This window comes from Acanthisitta chloris, unplaced genomic scaffold (genome assembly GCF_000695815.1).
Source record: "Acanthisitta chloris isolate BGI_N310 unplaced genomic scaffold, ASM69581v1 Scaffold31920, whole genome shotgun sequence".
NCBI classification, from domain to species: Eukaryota; Metazoa; Chordata; class Aves; order Passeriformes; family Acanthisittidae; genus Acanthisitta; species Acanthisitta chloris.
The window spans coordinates 1-17,935 of record NW_008651585.1 but is presented as its reverse complement, the minus strand read 5'-3'; the positions used below and the strand labels follow the sequence as shown (position 1 = coordinate 17,935).

At 42.8% G+C, this 17,935-nt stretch overlaps 1 protein-coding gene across 1 annotated transcript; it reads left to right on the top strand.

Annotated features, from left to right (window-relative positions):
* Nucleotides 1-2,425: 2,425 nt before the first annotated feature.
* On the top strand, nucleotides 2,426-9,556 carry NIPA1 (non imprinted in Prader-Willi/Angelman syndrome 1; the record flags this gene model as incomplete). Its single annotated transcript, XM_009073962.1, has 4 exons — nucleotides 2,426-2,473; nucleotides 6,309-6,399; nucleotides 7,634-7,794; nucleotides 9,045-9,556. Coding segments are annotated over 4 exons (812 nt in total), but the record flags the coding sequence as incomplete, so codon positions are not given.
* Between the last annotated feature and the right edge of the window lie 8,379 nt (nucleotides 9,557-17,935).

Below are 17,935 nucleotides of genomic sequence, written 5' to 3'. Positions count from 1 at the left end.
GTGCGGACACAGCTCCTGTGTGCCCGGCGCGGGTGGGACATCCCCGAGCCGCCCCCGGCACACCGCGGGCTGCGGCGCCTGTGCTGCTTTCCTCTCCTTGAGAAGAAAAGCAGATCAGTAACGTGAAATAATGTGTTTCTTTCATTCTTCACGCTGAAATCCCAAATCTTGTTTGTGATTTTGTTTTCTGAGGTGAATGTATTCAGGAGCTGACTGCACTGTCTAGACAGTTTAGCCAAAACACAGCTGTAAATCCACAGAGTCTGAAGATGTATTTTTTTTGGAACTGGAGCTCCCCGAAGCATGCAGCTGAGCAGCATTTGCTGCTTGCATCTTCATGCTTTGCATGTAGGAAAATGCAATGTATATATTTGTTGTTAGTACTATGCTTTCATGAAGGGGAGGTTGGTAAACACAGGTTGGGTGAGGCCTTGGAATTGTGTTGCTGTGGTCAATAGCCATTTGTTTTTGTAGGTGTTGGTGGCTGTGTGTATGTGGCCATAGGGCCTAGAACTCCTCCTTATGAACAATCCTTGCTAGTGACCAGGACGTGACAGGTATTTTCTCTGTGTAGGGGTGTGTGTGTAGATAGAGAGGTGTGTTTGTGCTTGAGATGGTGAGAGGTAAGCAGCAGTGCATTGCTGCATCTGGCATGTCCAGGGTGGGTACAGTGCAGCAGAGCAACTTGCAGCTGGCGGGCTGATCTCAAAAGTTTGTCTTTTCTGCAATGACCTTACAGTTAAAGGCCTCAGACAGACTTTTGTTTTGCAAGCACAGTGTCCCTTTCCCTCCAAGATAGCTGTAATCCATTCGTGTTGTCCACAGAGAGATCACGTTTGCATCATAAATACAAATCTTTATTTTGTAAGGGAACCGATGAGAAAAACAGGAGAAAGGAGTAACTTTCCATCCCAAGGCAGCTGGAGGAAGTTTCCATTTTGCAGTGTAGTTGGGTCTGATTACTCCCGAAGAGCTTTCAGTGGAGCCCTGGGATGGGTGTGTGCCTGCTCTCAGTGCTGGCAGCGTTAGAACATCCTGTTAGGGAGGTATTACCCGTGTTCGTTTGCTGAACGCACTGCCGTGCTCGGTGTGCAGACGCCCAGGGCAGCACCCCCGTTTCTCTCTGCTCGGGGGTGTGGAGCACAGGGGCTCTGCCTTGGAGCTAGCAGTCAGAGCTGTGAGCCTGTCACTGTCAGATGAGTCTTTTTTCCATTGGCTTCAGCAGGTGTTGTATAATTAACAAGGAGGCTCTTCACCTCTTGTCTGTCTTCTCTGTTGAATCAATAACACAGCATCGATGCAGTTAGTAATCCTTGCCTAGTTAGAAAAAGCAGCAGGTGACAAATATTTTACAAAGTTATCTTACTTGAGTCAATATTTTCTATAATTTCTGCCCCCAACAGTGGTTTTATTTTATATGCAATAACAAAAGTCTAAGAAATTATTACACCCACTCTAAAGCTGGCCATGTTCATTACTCAGTTTCCATCTCCTTTCAGTTCTATAGTGTGATTTCCAGGCACTTAATGCTTTATACGTCGCCAGGGTTATAGATTGCCCTGTTTGTCTTTCATTTGGGATGTCAGAGTAGGTACAGCATTGCCTTCTGCTCCAGTGGATGTTGAGAGAGCATCTTCCCAAACAGATGCAGAGCTGTATGGCTAGAAAGGGGAGCAAAACGTAAGAGCATAGTGTGATGCCAGGGTCGTGCCCAGAGGCTTTAGTTTAGGAAGCACTCATGAGCCTGGATGTTCTGGATAAGCAGAACTTGGGTGGTGCACAGGCTCCCCTGGCACATCCCAGGACAAGAGCCTGTGATCTGACAGTGAAAATGATCATCCTCAAGCTTGGAAGGCACTGAGGGACAATGCAGAGTTTTTACTCCTCTCTCTGAAACAGGGCAGTATGTCAGGAATTCAGAGGCTTCAGTGGTAGCACTTTCCAATGCTTAAATGCAGGAGGATCAGTCCACACTATGGTCCTGCCAAGCCCATGTGCCAAAACAATTTCTCTGCTATGGTTTTTCCGATACAGTTTCCCTGAGGTTATATTAGCAAACTAATTGGTCCAAATCCTGGTTCGTTTCCATAGGTTTCCCATTACTCTAGTAGTGGTTCTAATCTGTGTGTTTACATGTCACCATCAGAAGCATTTTGGGCACTCTTCTGCATAACACCACGTTAGTGTCAAGAGGTATCTCAAACTGGAAATCAAATTCTGACTAACACCTTTTCTTAAGGTCTCTCTTGGACACATGAGCCAAATCCAAGAACCTTCTCTCTTTTTTCCCTCATACTAAATTGCCTTGAAGAACAGGGTTAAGATGAAAGTCCTTAACTACTGTGACTGTTGACAATATTGTTTCATGTTCTGATATTGCAGTTTCACATTTTTCTAATACATTTTCCTATGCTTCCTCTTACAGGTACTTCGTACTTAACTGATATAGTATGGTGGTCTGGCACTATTGCAAGTAAGTGTCTTAAAAGGCTAGATTTTTATTTTTTTTAAGTAGAGAAGTTGTGCTTAGATGGTGATAAGAGACATCAGGAAATCTGGGGTTTCATCTCTAATCTCACACTCACTTGTCATGAAATTCCCATCCCCCAGAAATATCCCACCCTTAGTAAACTCTGTGCCTGGTGGTGGTTGAGAAGGCGAAGAGCTGGGGTCAACCTGAATCAGACATCTCTCCACATTTCCAAACCATTTGGTACTTGCAGCCCTTGGCAGCCACACACTGCTCTGGCTCTGGGTTACTGCATGATGTGTGTCTCTGCGTTACACTGACCAGCTCAGTTTTTAATAAAAGTCAAGGCTGAATTAAAAATTGTCGCTCTGCACAAAAGGGCTCATTGAGGACATGTTATTTTTCAGATCAGAAAGCACTTAGCCAGCCTCGATTAGAAAAAATTCTTTTTTGATTTCTAGTTTGACAGATACAGTTTCAGTTTTGCTTTTAATCTGCAAGATTAATGTGAAGCTTTGTGTGGTGCTGATATGAGATCAGTGTAATTTTACCCGTAATATCTTTGTAAACTCTGCTCACACCAAGTTCATTCTCTGCTGTGGCTCTAGGGCCTGGGGAGCAGCTAGCTTTCTCCTCTTGCAGGTCAGCTCTAGCTCTACCCACAAGCTTAAAACCATACCCCACTTTTAGACTGTAATCCAGCCTTTTGTGAATTACTTGGAAATGTTCTGATGCTGTTTCTGAGAAGTGTATGAGCCCAGTGGTGCCCCTTGTTTTGTGGCAGCAAGGTAAGTCTCTGGGTTTGCTGTCTAAAGCTATGCAAGAGGAATGAAAACTGATAGATCTTGTTGAAGGACAAAGTTCACAGCGAGTGTAGAAGCCAACAGAGCTTCAGAAGAAAGTCCTCCACTAATTAAACCTGAGCTTAAGTAGTTCTTTGTCAGCTTCCTCCTCTGCCAGGATCACTACTGCCCAAGTAGCAACAAATCTGCATCAGTCACTTTGTTTATCACTCAGGAGGCTCCTGACTTGAATCTCTGAGCAGAAGGAGTTAAAATAAGAGAGGTTTTCTTACAGGATTTATCTTGGTGGATCAGAGAAAACGATTTCATGCTTAAAAGAGCTGAGTGAATTGAATGAAGGCAAAACAGCTGAAGGGAATGGTATCCGTTGGCTTTTTTCCAGTAGCTAGATGCAGGTATTTCAAAACAAAGCCTCAGTTAACTTCACAGAGGAACCGAGGGAAGAGTTTCTTATGAATATTATAGACTCAGAATCTCAACAGACACAAACAGCAGTAGCCAGGGCCAAGTAGGCACCTGTGGGATCCAGAGATAGGTGATATTTGGGGAATTAGCAACATCCCCAGTTCTATCTGGGTGAAATTACAACCGCTCACTTTCTCAGGTGTGGAGTTTGGAGTTTGGATGACTAGCAAGACCTGCATAAACTCTGTCCACTTGTTTGCACACTGTCTGTCAGATGGTGAAGGTGTTTCTGTGTTGGCACGCTGGCTCAGCCCGGGCCCTGGGGGCTCTGGGACCCCTGCATTACTGAAGACTGCAGAGGAAGGGCTGCAGAGTCTGCTGAGGGACTTTTTCTTACACTGTAGTCAAAAGAGTGATTGCAGCATGTGTACAGGTATTTCAATGAGCATCAAACTAATTAATTGGCTAATTAATTCGTTTCAGCGCAGGTTTTGATAGCAGCATAGATGTGGCTGGTGTTTGGAGTGGATACATCTGCATCAGTATTTTGTTGCAGATGGGGAAGACACTTGTGAAGTGAATCTCCTGTTTGTCTCCATGGGTTTGGCTTTATTTCGTGGTGCACAGCAGAGCTGGACTCCTGGACTGGGCTTTTAAGGTGAAACTAGGCTGGAAGATGCTCTGAAGGAACATGAGCTGCAAATAGCTCAGTTCATGGGAGCAGGCGGAAAGTAGGAAACAAAACTTCTGACATGCCCAGAGCAGATACCTTTTGCCATGCAGGTGCACTCCTGGTCTCATGGATACTGTAGACATGCTACTGTGCATCAGGGTTTGTGTTGCAGTAGCTTTGGAGATAGTGGTGGTCCTTGACCAAGTTTAAAGCTTGGTGTGCCTTCAAGATCTGAAGCCACGTCTTGACTTACAGCTTTGATATATCAGGAGGAATTTCTATCCAGAGAGGCCTGGAAAGATTGGCAGGAAAAGTCCTCAGCATCAGGTAGATTGTAACAGTTACTGAGATTCTCTGTTTAATTGGTCTTAATTAGTTCTGCTCTACCATTCGTGGTGGTAAGGGACTGTTACTATCGCTCCATGGTGATAGCAAAGCCTCTGGTAAGTTCAGTTGCCTTACAATATGTGCAGTTTGTCTGAAGCTTCAGAGAGAGACCTACTTTATGGATTCATGTTGGTGCCATCTGTTTTAGAGTTCTTCCAGCAGCAAGTTAAGGCACCTGACCTCCAAAAAAAGCAACCCTTTGTCAGAATCACTTGGAAGTGTATGTAGTGCACAGAAACACAGCATGCCAGCTGTGCTGCTCCTCCATCCAGGATCTGCCCCAGTGCCTTCAGATGCCTTGCAGAAAATGCCAGAGTTGCCACACAGTCTGAAAACCAAGCCTGGGGCTGATAGGGGAGTTGCTCTGTTCCCAGGGGCAGGCAGGCAGACCACCACTGTCTCCTGTGCTTCAGAAATGCTGCTCGTTAACTTCTCTGGCTCACTCCTGCACGTAGAGAAACCCTCAGTGAATTTAATTAGCATAATTTTGCCACACTCGGCAGTTTTGTAAGTTTGTTTGTCTCCTTCATGTTTCCTGTAGGTTACACAGGTCTTCAGCTCCACTGATAATGTGAGCTAAATTGGTAAATTAATGTTTGCACAGTGCTTTGCAGGTGGAGGGAACAGGATGACGCTAACGACATTTGATAGTTGAGGGCACTGCCAGCCTGAGTGTAAAGACATCTTGGATTCTTGAAATGTTTTTAATGCTGATAATGGCTTTTAGCAGCGACTGGAAATTTGAGCTGTAGGTAGTTTGTGCTCAATCCCATGGCTCTTGCCAGTTACCACAGCCCCTGTAACTGTGTGAGTATGTTGTTCTGTTATAAACTTGCCAGCACTTGCAAAACCACCCAGCTTTTATTTTTTAGCTGAGAACTTGAATGCATGAGCTGTTTTTCACAGCTGTGATGTGCAGTAGCGTGGCACATGTTGGAATTTGCTTTTTCTGGAGGAAAGGAAAATCAGGTTGTGAGGCTGTTACTGTGACTTGTCAGAATCTGTTCTTTTTCCAGTGGTCATGAATTGCTTTTGATGTTAGATAGTGTTGTGAAAATTTGATGTAGTGTACTGAAGAGTCCTTAGCATGTGCTTAGTACTTCATTAGAAGTTTCCTCAGTACTGTCCTTATTTCCCCCCCACTGCTGTTAGGATCTATACCCAAGTGCATTTGTTTTATGTGTTCTAACAATGAAACCATGGGTTACAGATACTTTTAGTCCTCCTCATATAAATATTTGAGTGTAATACTGAGATATTTGAGTGTAATCCATGAGTGTTTCAAATTCAAAGTCTTACTTATATTCAACTAAGAGAAGTTACAAATGAGATTATTTACTGTACCCTCTTGGGTATTCTCGTGTGGCAAATGTAAATCCTGTCTTAAGAAACAATTTCAAAATAGAGAAAAATTACAGCCATTTTTTTAAAGTGTAAAATTAACAGAACTAAGCAAATCTGTAACATCTGTTTTCCAGTTAGGTCAGTCTTTCCCAAACAGTATTGGGTAAGTTTTGATTACTTCTTTTTACAAAGGGTTTAAAAGGCTTATTTCTGGTTCTCTTCACAGTGGCTCTGGGTCAAATAGGGAATTTCTTGGCCTACACTGCAGTCCCAACTGTGCTAGTGACGCCCTTGGGAGCTCTTGGCGTTCCATTTGGGTAAGAGTTTGCTTTTCTTGTCCTTATCTGGATGTTGTTACTACTTAATAAAATGTCAGACAGACTCAGTGCCCACTGGACTCCCCCAAGATGTCAGGCTTGTGGCTGTTACTGCTGTTAGAATGTCACCTACTCCTATTTTCTCCAGCAAAGCAGGGGCTGGAGGGAGGCAGTGGTGAAGAAAGGTTTTCCTGAGTATCTTCTGCTTTAGCTATCACCATGATTCGGAACAGATAAACATCTTTGCTGGGTTTTTTCCCCTCCCTTCACTGTGGTTATTCTGGACTCTTCTGCCTGTCCTCTTACTCACAGTTCCCTTACTATGTAGATCTTTCCTTTTGTCTCACAATCTTTCTCCACCCTGCTATGCACAGCCCACGTGTTTCTTGATGGTGATTTCCTTTCGTTGGGTTTGGCCCCTTTCCTGAAGCAAGGGAGTGCCTTGCATGTGCATGCCCCCACTTCTGAAATGTTCTGTTTGTGGGGGACACAGAAAAGCCAGTGAGTTGGAGTTTAATATGCGACTGAATGTTTTGTGAATAGCTAGACTACAGTTGTGGAATTACTGCAGTGAAAAAGCACAATTCTTTGAAAACAAAGCTGTGCATTGCCTCGAGATTTTTCTGTTGGCTGCTGAATTGTGTATCTGACTGCACTGGTTATCTCCTTCAGCGTGTAGATGGCTTTGCTCTGGCTCCATGGGTGTCTTTGCTTTTATACACTACGGAGCACACTGTGGTGCTCTATTTACCACCTGTTGTTTTATCCTAGACCACATAATTTTGTGTACTTTGGTCAGCTACATGTCTGAGCTGAGCCCTATGATCTCTGTAACCAAAGAGCACTTTTATCTCATGACTGCGTAGCACCTATAAAATGGGGCGTTGTGGCAGCTCACCGGTCTGGTCATGGGAGATACCACCCTGATGCCTGGTTTGGGGGGTTGGGGCTTTATTGAGGGGGTGATGTGGTTAGGAGTTTCATTGGGGTTTGGGTTTTGTTTTGTTCTGTTGGTTTTTTTCCTGAGGTGAGATGTCAAATGTTGAGTAAAACTGCTACTGGACGAATCTTTCATAAGTCAGATACACATTTTGAGGATTCATCAACATTTGGTCGAAGACCCACCAAGATTTCATTCTATTCCCTTACGAGGGAAATTCATAAGGCACAACACTGTTATAACATTATCAGCAGCATGTAGTCAAACTTTGATTTTTCTTCTTCTGTGTGAAAGGTCCATTTTAGCTTCTTACTTACTGAAAGAAAAACTGAACATTCTTGGCAAGCTAGGATGTTTGCTGAGCTGTGCTGGGTCTGTTGTTCTCATCATCCATTCCCCGAAGTCCGAGAGTGTAACGACGCAGGCTGAGCTCGAAGAGAAGCTGACAAATCCAGGTACTTTGTTTTGTTATTAACTCATAATGTTTTTGTGAGGCTGAACGAGAGCACACTGGAGGGAGAGGCTTACCACTTCTACCAGGTAGGAAATTTGACTTCTGAAGAAATCATGACATGACAGAGGCAAACCAGTAAAGCTTCTGTGTAGGAAAACTATACCTTGCTCTGCTTAGAACTCATCAGAGATACTGGTATGTATGCAGAAGGGAAAACGTGGATACTTTTGAAATTATTATCTTGCCAGTTGGACTTGTAGTTTTATAACATTATGAAAAAGTGTATCTTGCTATTTAGAGATGAAACGTTCAATTCTAGGATCTCAATTTGTCTCATGCAAAACAAAAACATACTGATTTTCTTCTCTTCTTTAGTTCTCCGTATTTGTTTTTATTAAAAGGTTATGCTAGGCACCAGTTATGTTCCAAGTAGATTTCTTTGCACAATAAAGGTGTGGAGAAATAGGCTGTTGAGACATAGGCTGCAATGCCAGCTCTTTCTCACCAGCTGCTGGAGGACACATACGGGTGCCTACTTGTATTTTTCTTGCTTAAGAGTTAAGCTGCCAACTATTGTTTTTCCTTTATTTGCTTTAAGTGAGAGAAACTCAGACCTAATAACATCATCTACTCAAAAATCTGAAAAAAAGAAAAAGGGAAAACACACCCTGGTCTAAATTCACCATTTAAATATGAACAAAATGCATTGGCAATAAATTTTTTTCTAAGTGTAAAGCATGAAATGTTTTTCAGCAGTCGAATCTGTGCACTGATGCTATAATGTAAATGATATGGCCTCACATTGCTTTCAAGTGTCCCTACTCATCTTGCTCACCTTAATGGGATCTAACTTTCTGTTTAAGCCCTTTGCTGGATCCACACACCATGCCTGATTGAACTGCTTATGAATGAGGTGTTATCCCTGTTGTGTCTCCAGGAAGGTTTTAAGGAGTATAGTCCTGATGGAAGAGAGACTGAAATAAAAAAAAAAAATCTTAAATTCAGCTCAGATGTGCAACAGTGTGTATTTTACTACAGGATGGTTTGTTTTACCCCAAGAACATGACAACATCATCAGGTGTGGATGGCAACATCTTTAGAAACTCAGTGATTGAGATCCATATTCAGTAGCAAATCTTAATCATGATGTATACCTGAAGTTCACTGGTATGACATGATTTGCCTGCTAAAATCTTTAGAAGACCAATAGTTCTTACCTTGCTATTATCTTGTTTTCTTTTTGTCTTCCAGTTTTCGTGGGTTACCTCTGCATAGTGCTGCTAATGCTTCTCCTGCTTATCTTCTGGATAGCTCCAGCTCATGGACCTACCAATATCATGGTTTACATCAGCATTTGCTCTCTGTTGGGCAGTTTCACTGTTCCCAGCACAAAAGGCATTGGGCTGGCTGCTCAAGATATCTTTCACAACAACCCATCAAGTCAAAGGGCTCTGTACCTCTGTCTGGTACTTCTGGCAGTATTAGGATGTAGCATTATCATCCAGTTCAGATATATCAACAAGGCACTAGAATGTTTTGATTCCTCTGTGTTTGGTGCCATCTACTATGTTGTGTTTACCACCCTAGTCCTGCTGGCTTCAGCCATCCTTTTCAGGGAATGGAGTAATGTAGGAGTGGTAGATTTTCTGGGAATGGCTTGTGGATTCACCACAGTATCTATTGGAATTGTTCTTATACAAGTCTTCAAGGAATTCAACTTCAATATCGGAGACTTAAATAAACCTAACATGAAGACAGATTAACATGTTTTTTGAGGGGAAACTGGATGGCTCAGGGAAGGATGCAGAGCCTTTCATTTCTAGGTCACTGATTCAAACAGGATTTGGGTTGGTAACTGCCCTCTGATGATTTGGTGGCCTATGTGAAATGAATTGGAGGCCCCCATCCAGTTTCAAAGGAACAGTTGTCCATGTATCCCAGTCAACACAATAAATTACATTAATTGGAACCACTGATTGAGTCAGCATAGAGACCGATGTATTTCCTGGCTGTAAAAGGGAGTCCCTCAGAAAAGGTCTGTGGATGATCTGATAGACCTGTGTTGAAAGCTTGTATTGTGGCTTTTGAGGCACCATTCTTCTGTAGGCAGAGAACATCAGTTTCTAATGCACTCAATCTGATACCTTTCACCATGGGTGATGTATACCTTAAAATAAGGGGGGGAAAAAGTAAGTGGAACAATTTGTGAATCTCAGTATAGTGATGTGTTCACCGTCGAGGTTGGGAATTCTGAGAGGAATGTTGGTTGAACCATGGACTGCAGATTTGTCCTTTCTGGTGACTGTCTTGGCAGCTTCGTCTGCCACGCGGTGAAGACTCTGGGGAGTTTGAAATTGAATTCTTTATACAGAGCAGTGGCTCCTTAAATATCTTTCACTAATAACTTAGTAGCTGATGGTAGTGTCCAGGTATGCATTTTTCTTTGTAACTTACATGCATTAAGACATGCCACATGAGAGTTTTTAATTGGGAGCAGGCAGAAAGACTGTGAAGGATGTGGAAATGATGCACAGACTCATGGCCTATATGGTGGCTTATTTGTAAGCAGCTCAGAACTGTTTCAGTGCCTTTGCAATCCAAAAATACTGCAGAATTGTGAATGTATTTGTTTCAGTTGGCCTGTACTGGCCTAATAATTCAATTTCACTGTCTACATTATTGGACTATATTCAAATTCTAAACTCTTAAAGCATCTAGAAAGGCCTACATGTTTTTTGGAAGAATTTGTAGACCTGAACTGAAACCCCTAGATGCCTTGACAGCTTCTGAAAAACTCATGGTCCTAATGGGAAGAGGCAATCTACGGGAGGACTGTTGTAACTGTCCAGTGTACCTTTGGTTTAGTTTAGTGACTAAATACAGGAGACCATTTGGTGAAGCAGCTAATAAACAGGGACCACAAAAACCCCACAAAAATTTAAGAGAGAGAAGAGCATGAGGTTTCTCATAGCTCAAAAAAAAAGATGGTCTGATGCTCTTGTAATGTGGGAAGATGAGGTTAAAGACTGAAAAAGCTTAGGCATTCAGAGAGCTGAATTTCAGATAACCAACAGGAATACACATTCAGATCAGTAATTTATAGACCTGTGTGGACAGTTCAGCCGTAATATTTTGACAAGAAATGCAGATAGCTTAAGATATGGTTGTGATGATTCTGAACTGTTCAGTTGAAAGCATTTGGGGAATATGTAATAAATTATATAGTTCATTTCCATGTTCTACTTACATTTGGTAGCTAAAACACCATGAGTCAAAAACTTGAAAGCTTGAAAAATAATGAATGTTGCTTTCCATGTAAGTACCAAAATGGAAGGGTGCAGTGGAACTCAGTCTAGATGAGACAAATCTCCCTTGAGACAAATAGAAAACCCCAACATGATTCCAAGACAGTATTTGAGAAAGCTCATGACACTTTCCCAAGAATCATGAATGTGGCTTTGTGACTGCCTGACAGACTGTGGACGTTGGTTAGTGGGGAGTAAAACTGTCTGCTCTCTGATGGTTTCTGTTGGTCTGAGTTCATGTTTCCTTACAGCTCAGCCTCCATTTTCATTTGCAATGGATGTTATAAGCCCACTAATGGCAGCAATAATCATGAAGGTGAATCCTAAAGATGTAGTGTTCTGGAGGGACTGTTCTGAGGGAGGGAGAGCCCCACTCTGTTATTTGTAAGCTTGTTTTGTCACTTCGAGTTGCGGGGGAATGATTCTGAGTTGGCAGGAACGTACGTTGTTATAGGCCAGCACAGTAACTGGGTGTCCTAAAATAAAATAGCACTAGCAGAGAAAAGACCATTTCCATGGATTTTCAAATGCTGTGCATGGTTTTTAGAAAGTTTGAGAGTCATGGGTGAGGGGAATTGGGCTATGAAAGCTGGTTAGAACTAACCTCTGGCCATCATTGACTGGAAGGTGGTGCCTTGGTTCTCAGCAAGCAGTTACATTTTGTCATATTAATTCTCTTTTTTGCTGATTGAAGCTGGAATTGCACGTAGGTTATGAGACCTGTATTGACCTGCTTTTTAAAACAGTGTTAGCTGTTTTCTGAAGCAGTCAAGTTGTCTCCTCAAAATTCAAATTCAGAGTTCGTGAGTTGCATATTGGTTTCATATTAGCCTTTAATCTCTGAAGATTTCTGTGAAAATCTTTAGGTCAGAATGAAATCGATTGTGGTCTGGCCTTATTCTTCCTTTGGCTGTATTTGTTTGTCTTGGTTTGTTTTAAAATGAATTCCTAATTATTTAGAAAGTGCCTGTCCTAGTATGTTAGGTGCATATGCAAATTATCAGTAAATATCACGTTCAAAATAACTTGACTGCCCTGTCTGAACTTGCCAGTTTCTGCACCACACAAAGTTTACTTGCTAAGTGCTCACTCTGCAGAGGAAGAGTAAAGTAGCAGCTGTGGTCTGTGGTCCTCTGACCATCCTTGCAGCTGACCCATGTCTGCATAGTTCTCTTCCCTCTGCCCAGCTGCTCCTCATCTCTGATGAGCTTTCTAGCAATGTCTCGTTAACACTGGTGTTTAAAACAGATGTCAAAAGCCAGCACATAAGGTGAAAGAAATTCTCGTGGCCTTGCACATCATTTGTATTCGCAGCCTTTTACATCTTGAATGCTAAGTAACGGAGACCTTTATTTTTGCTACTTCCTTCAGAGTGTAGCAGTGTTCTTTTGAGTCCTGCTGTACCTGGATCTGGTTCAGTTCTAACTTTAGAAATGTATTAGCATTTCTGTTGTCACTGTTGATAGGATTCTTCCCCCTCCCATCCCACACCTCCTCTTTCGAGGTGTCCTACCTTTTTTAGTCCCGTTGCTTTCCTCATTTAAAAGAAGGCACTGTCGAAGTTGAATTTTAGCCGTTCCCTCTTTTTGTTTTTCTTTTTATTTCAGCCCTTTAACAAGTAAGCACTTTGAATAAGGCAGATATCTGAGTTCCATCATCTCAGGGAGCAGATGTGCACAGTTGTCTCCTGAGCTGTGGTGTCTCTCATGGTCTGCCCTGTTCACCTTCTCTTTGTGTTGTGTCCATCGATAGCTGCAGGACAGGTGAGTTCAGCTGTGATGCCAAAGGAGAAGTGGGAGAGGCTACTCATACCAAAAGTGGACTCATTGCAGTGGTGGAATGCACTCGAGTTAGGTTCAGATCATGTGAAAGGTGCCTCACTCTGTGTGTCTGACTGTATTACACTCACTTGAGGATAGCTCTTTGCTCATTATCCCTTCAGCGTATGGAGGATTTGCATACGTCAGTCACAGTCTTTATTGGGTGTCAAACACAAAAATCCCTCAAATGTTCAGTAGAAGGATAGAAACCTTTTTGATACAACCCAAAAAAATAGTATTTGTTACACCTTAAATACTTCTGTAAAGAAAAAAGAAAAATGCCTAAACAAGTTACCTGCTCTACTGACTTTGCAGGACTCTGTATGTGTAAATAGAGCCTATGTATTAGTGAGCTGCAACTAACATTACTAAGAACCTGTCACAGCACAGTTTGACAAGTGAGGCTTCCTGTTAATAACATTGACTTACAGCAAACACACGTATTTTTCTGCAGTAGCTAGCACTGAAAAATGGAAACACTGGATTAATTTGTTAAAGCACTAGAGGGTGAGGTTCAGCTTTCCTTTTGATTTCTAAAAGAGAGGGTTGGTATTAGAAGAAGTTTTAGGGTTAATCGGTAGGGGTTGCTTTAAATGGGCAGTTGTCGTCCCCCACTCACCTTGTTCTGTAACTGTAAAACATCAAATATTCTACAGATCTTCCTTGGTTGTCTTGAGGTGGTGTAACTGCTGAGTTTTACTGTTAAATCAAGCATTATCGAATGTTTATCTCTTACCTGTTATCTTTGTGATAATTCTTTGGTGCTACTGAATATGGGCTCCAGGAATGCAGAATTTTAGTGTGCACTGTGTTAGGCACCAATGTTGTCAACAGTTACTATTACTAGTGCCCAAGTGTTTCAGACAGCAGTGTTGAAATGTTATGGATTAAGAAGTCTTCTTTTAAAAAAAGCTGCAAATAACTTTGGGGTTTTTTTTATTGTTGTATTGGGTCCTCCCATGTCTGCCCTCTCCTGACAGTTGCTCTACAGAGTGGAAAATATTACACAAAAGGGGTATTTTTAAGTTAAATCCTTTTTCGACTGTGGAACTTTCTCTTTTTTTTTCCTTTTTTTTTCCTCCCCTACTTTTGTTTCCTGGAATGTAAAAAGCAGTTCTAATGGGATATGGGGAAAAGGTGGATGGCAACAAACATACAGTGTCAGGTTTGGTTGCTTCAATGCTCTTGCAATATAGTTACTACAGATTACATTAAAATGGTTTATTTTATTAGCTTCCAAATAATGTATATATAGATTTGTTAATGGCTTACAAGTCAAGCTTACTCTCTTTGCTTTTTAAAAAATAGTTATAGGCATGTTGTATTTGCCTTGTGTAAATTATAAAAGGCTATTTATTAAGTTTTCTGATAACTAATCTATTTATTAACCTGTATTGTTTTAAAATAAATGATTTATTTCTAGCTCAATGCTTGTTCTGTGACTCCTGTTTATCACATGGAGGAGGCAAAGCAAGTTTCACACACTCCTATCTGCTTTACAATAATTCCAAGTCATAAACCCAAACTTTTACCCAGAAGAGCAGGTTCTTGCCACAGGAAGGGCTCAGTTGCCCTGTACTGGTGCCTACCAGCAGGCTAGAGTCTTAATGTCTTCGTTGGACTGAAGTTTGCCCACAGGTAGAATGAACACTTCTCTGGCCAAAATGTTTGCTGGGACCTGAGTTACTTCAGACTGTGTCTTTAGGGTGAATGTGCTCTGTGCCTGCATTGCTGTACATTGCCTGCTTGCTAGAGCTTTTATTTCAGGGTCTACTGCTCCACAACTGGGTGTGCATGGAGTGGCAACAGCTGCAAGGAAGTCTGTGTGGCCAGTCTGGATTGACTGTCTGTCTCAAGAGCTTCTTGTGAAAGCTTGGAAGGTTACAGTGACTGCCCATCTAATCCTTCATCTGAAATTCCTGGCTCCTTGGGTCAAGTACTGGCAAATCCAGCACTTGCAGGCATTGTGTGTGTTGGGTTTTGGTTTCTTAGTTGTTTTTTGTAACAGTGAGATTTATGATTAAGAACTGTTTCAGTCTCTGCATCTGTGTTTTAGGGAATGCATCAATATTACTGCTGGTCAAAATTCAAGGCTATTTTTAAACAAGAAAATTAGCTCCTCTCCAATATTAAATGTATGCAGTGGAAAAGATTGGCACAGATGCTTTACTGCAATTTTATTTTTAAAGGTGGTGATGGTATTAATGCAATATACAAAGATAGACCAGAAAACTAGAGAGGGTTTTGCTTCTGCATGCAGCATCTCTGACTTTTAAGTAGGTAGGATCAGGAGTATGTATTTTAAGAACATCATAGAATTTTAGGGGTTGGAATGGACCTTACAGGTCACCCAGCCCCAAGCCCTGCCCTGGGCAGGGACACCTCCCAGCAGAGCAGGTTGCTCAAGGCTCATCCAACCTGGCTGTGAACACTGCCAGGGTTGGGGCAGCCACAGCCTCCCTGGGCACCCTGGGACTGTCTCACCACCAGAACAGGCAAAAACCTTTTCCTAATTTTTAACCTAAATTTCTCCTCCTTCAATTTTTCCCCATTGCCCCTTGTCCTGTCGCTGCAGCTCCTAACAAAGAGTTCCTCTCCAGCTCCACTGTAGCCCCTTCAGCTCCTGGAAGATACATGTTTTTAGCAGGAAAATTCAACTTTCTAGTCTCTTCTCGTGCATCTCTGGAGTGAGGCCTCTCAGGCAGCAGGATTGTGGTAAAGGTAAATGTGCCATTTACAACACTGAAGGTCTGGGACATAATCAATCCAGGGTAGATTTATTTCACCAACACAGTTCATATGGGAAGAATGTTAAAGACTGAAATCTTATGGCGTCAAAAGAAAAACGAAGTCCTGTTGGTTTTGTGAGGTTTATTCTAAGAGTTTAAGCCCTAAGCAGAGTTCCTGGAGTTCCCTTTGTGACAGTGCACCTGTGGTACGAGTGGACTCACAGCCATGGCTTCACTGTTCTGCTCAGCTGTCTTCACACACAGCAGAGACCTCGTGAGAGCTGCCTGATTCCTCATCGATTTTCTGCCAAGTAAAACCTGACTGGATTCACCACCCCAGGGGATGCTTTAGAACTCTGCCAGCTGTCCCTGTTCTGCTCAGGGGTACCAGGGTCCACAGAGCCCTTCACTGTGTTCAGCACCAGGAATCGCTGCGCGAGTCGGTCGGTGCACAGCTCCAGCTGCACTGCCTACCAACCTGGTAATGCTTCCTGAGGCATGCGGGGTGTTCATGCTCTTTGTCCTTTTAAACCTTAGGAGGTATTTACACACAGCCCCGAAACACCCCGTGCACAGCCTTGCAAAGCACCTGCACTAGCTGCCCTCCCTCGTGAAACACCGGGCACGGAGATGGCTTGTGCAGCTCGGCTGTCCCACAGGAGTGGGTTGGTGAGGCAGGTTAGCACCATTCTCATGTTTGGGATTCTTTCCAGACACTCAGCAAACATGCCTGAAAAGTACACGGTGAGGTGTTCCCGCATGGCCCAGGACGCAGTTGGCTCTCCAGGCTGCAGGAGCACAGGGCTGGCTCCTGCCCAGCACTGCTCAGCAGGGCTGCTCTCAATCCCTGCAGCTCAGAGCCCTCCAGGCAGCATTCCCAGGTCACTGATTTGGGCTGGTCGAGAGGTGGTCTTGAAGGGAGGAGAGAAAAAGGAGAGGGTAGTGGAAAGGGAAGAGCACATTGACTTGCTTCAGACACGATTCCTGTTTAACTCAGGAATGTGTCTGTGTACGTTGTCAGCATTTAGCCTGATCACAGGTACATTCATTTCTTCAGCTCCTTTAAACTTTGAACTTAGTTATCACTACTTAGGTGCTTCTGTTGGTACTGTACTGGTTTAGGTGGTAAGGGGTTATTTTTTTAAAATCACTTGATGGACCCTTTTCACCAGCTGTTGAACTTTACCAAAGACTTCAGAGTTTTGATACCTGGTGAAACACAGACAGCCCTCTCACTGTGTGATTACACAGGTAATAGCTGCAAATTGCTTAGCAGCTTTTAGATATTAAAATATATTTTTATATGCACACATATAAAACTACTTCGTAAGTGCAAAGTTCATGTCAAGAACATTAGAGTAGTTTTACATTAGGGGATGGAATGTCAGTTTAGAGAATAAGTCTAAAATCTATCCATATGCTTTGAGGGGTGTAGAAAGTTTATGTTTGTGACAAAGGGACCATTTGTAATGAGAAAGAACACAGCAAGTAACATGATGAGGAATGGCTTTGTCAGGGTACCCCGTGAGGGAAAGCCAAGATTGCTCCTCTGGTTTTGTTTCCCAGTTCTTCCAGGTTTAACATAAAGGAAGCAGCTGCTTGTGTAGACTCTGATCATGTCAACATGAATCCTGAGAAGGCTAAAAGAGTAGGAACTGCTGTCACTAAGGGACGTGACAAAACCATCTCATCCTGTTTGAAGAGGCAGAGCTGCATCTCCCATGTGCAGCTGCCACAGGTATTTCAGCAGGGTTGGTTGGCCAAGGCAGCTGCACAAAGCCTACTCAGACAGTCCTGGAGAAAGGGAAGAGCACTCTGAGCCTGAAGCTTGTTTGGAGTGTTCCAAAGACTCTGCTGTGGGCTGAGGAGAAATATTTGTCTAACTATGTTTAACAATTTATTTAGCATGTGATTAAAGCAGTTTGGGTTGTAAAACATGCAGTGAGAGTGTGGAACCTGAACTAAATCAATTCACAAACCATGCCCAGTACTCAGCCCAGCAGAACCTCTCTCTCCCTTACAGCCTACAGCTCGTGTATGTTTATTGTCTGTGACAGTGGAAAATCATAGAATCATGGAATTTTAGGGCTTGGAATGGACCTTAGAGATCACCTAGTCCCAACCCCTGCCCTGGGCAGGGGCACCTCCCACCAGGACAAGGTTGCTCAAGGCTTCATCCTGACAGAGTCCCTCTCTGGCTTTTAAGTAGGTAGGATAAGGAGTTGGTATTTTAAGAATGTCATGGAAATTTAGGGATTGGAATGGGCCTTAGAGACCACCCAGCCCCA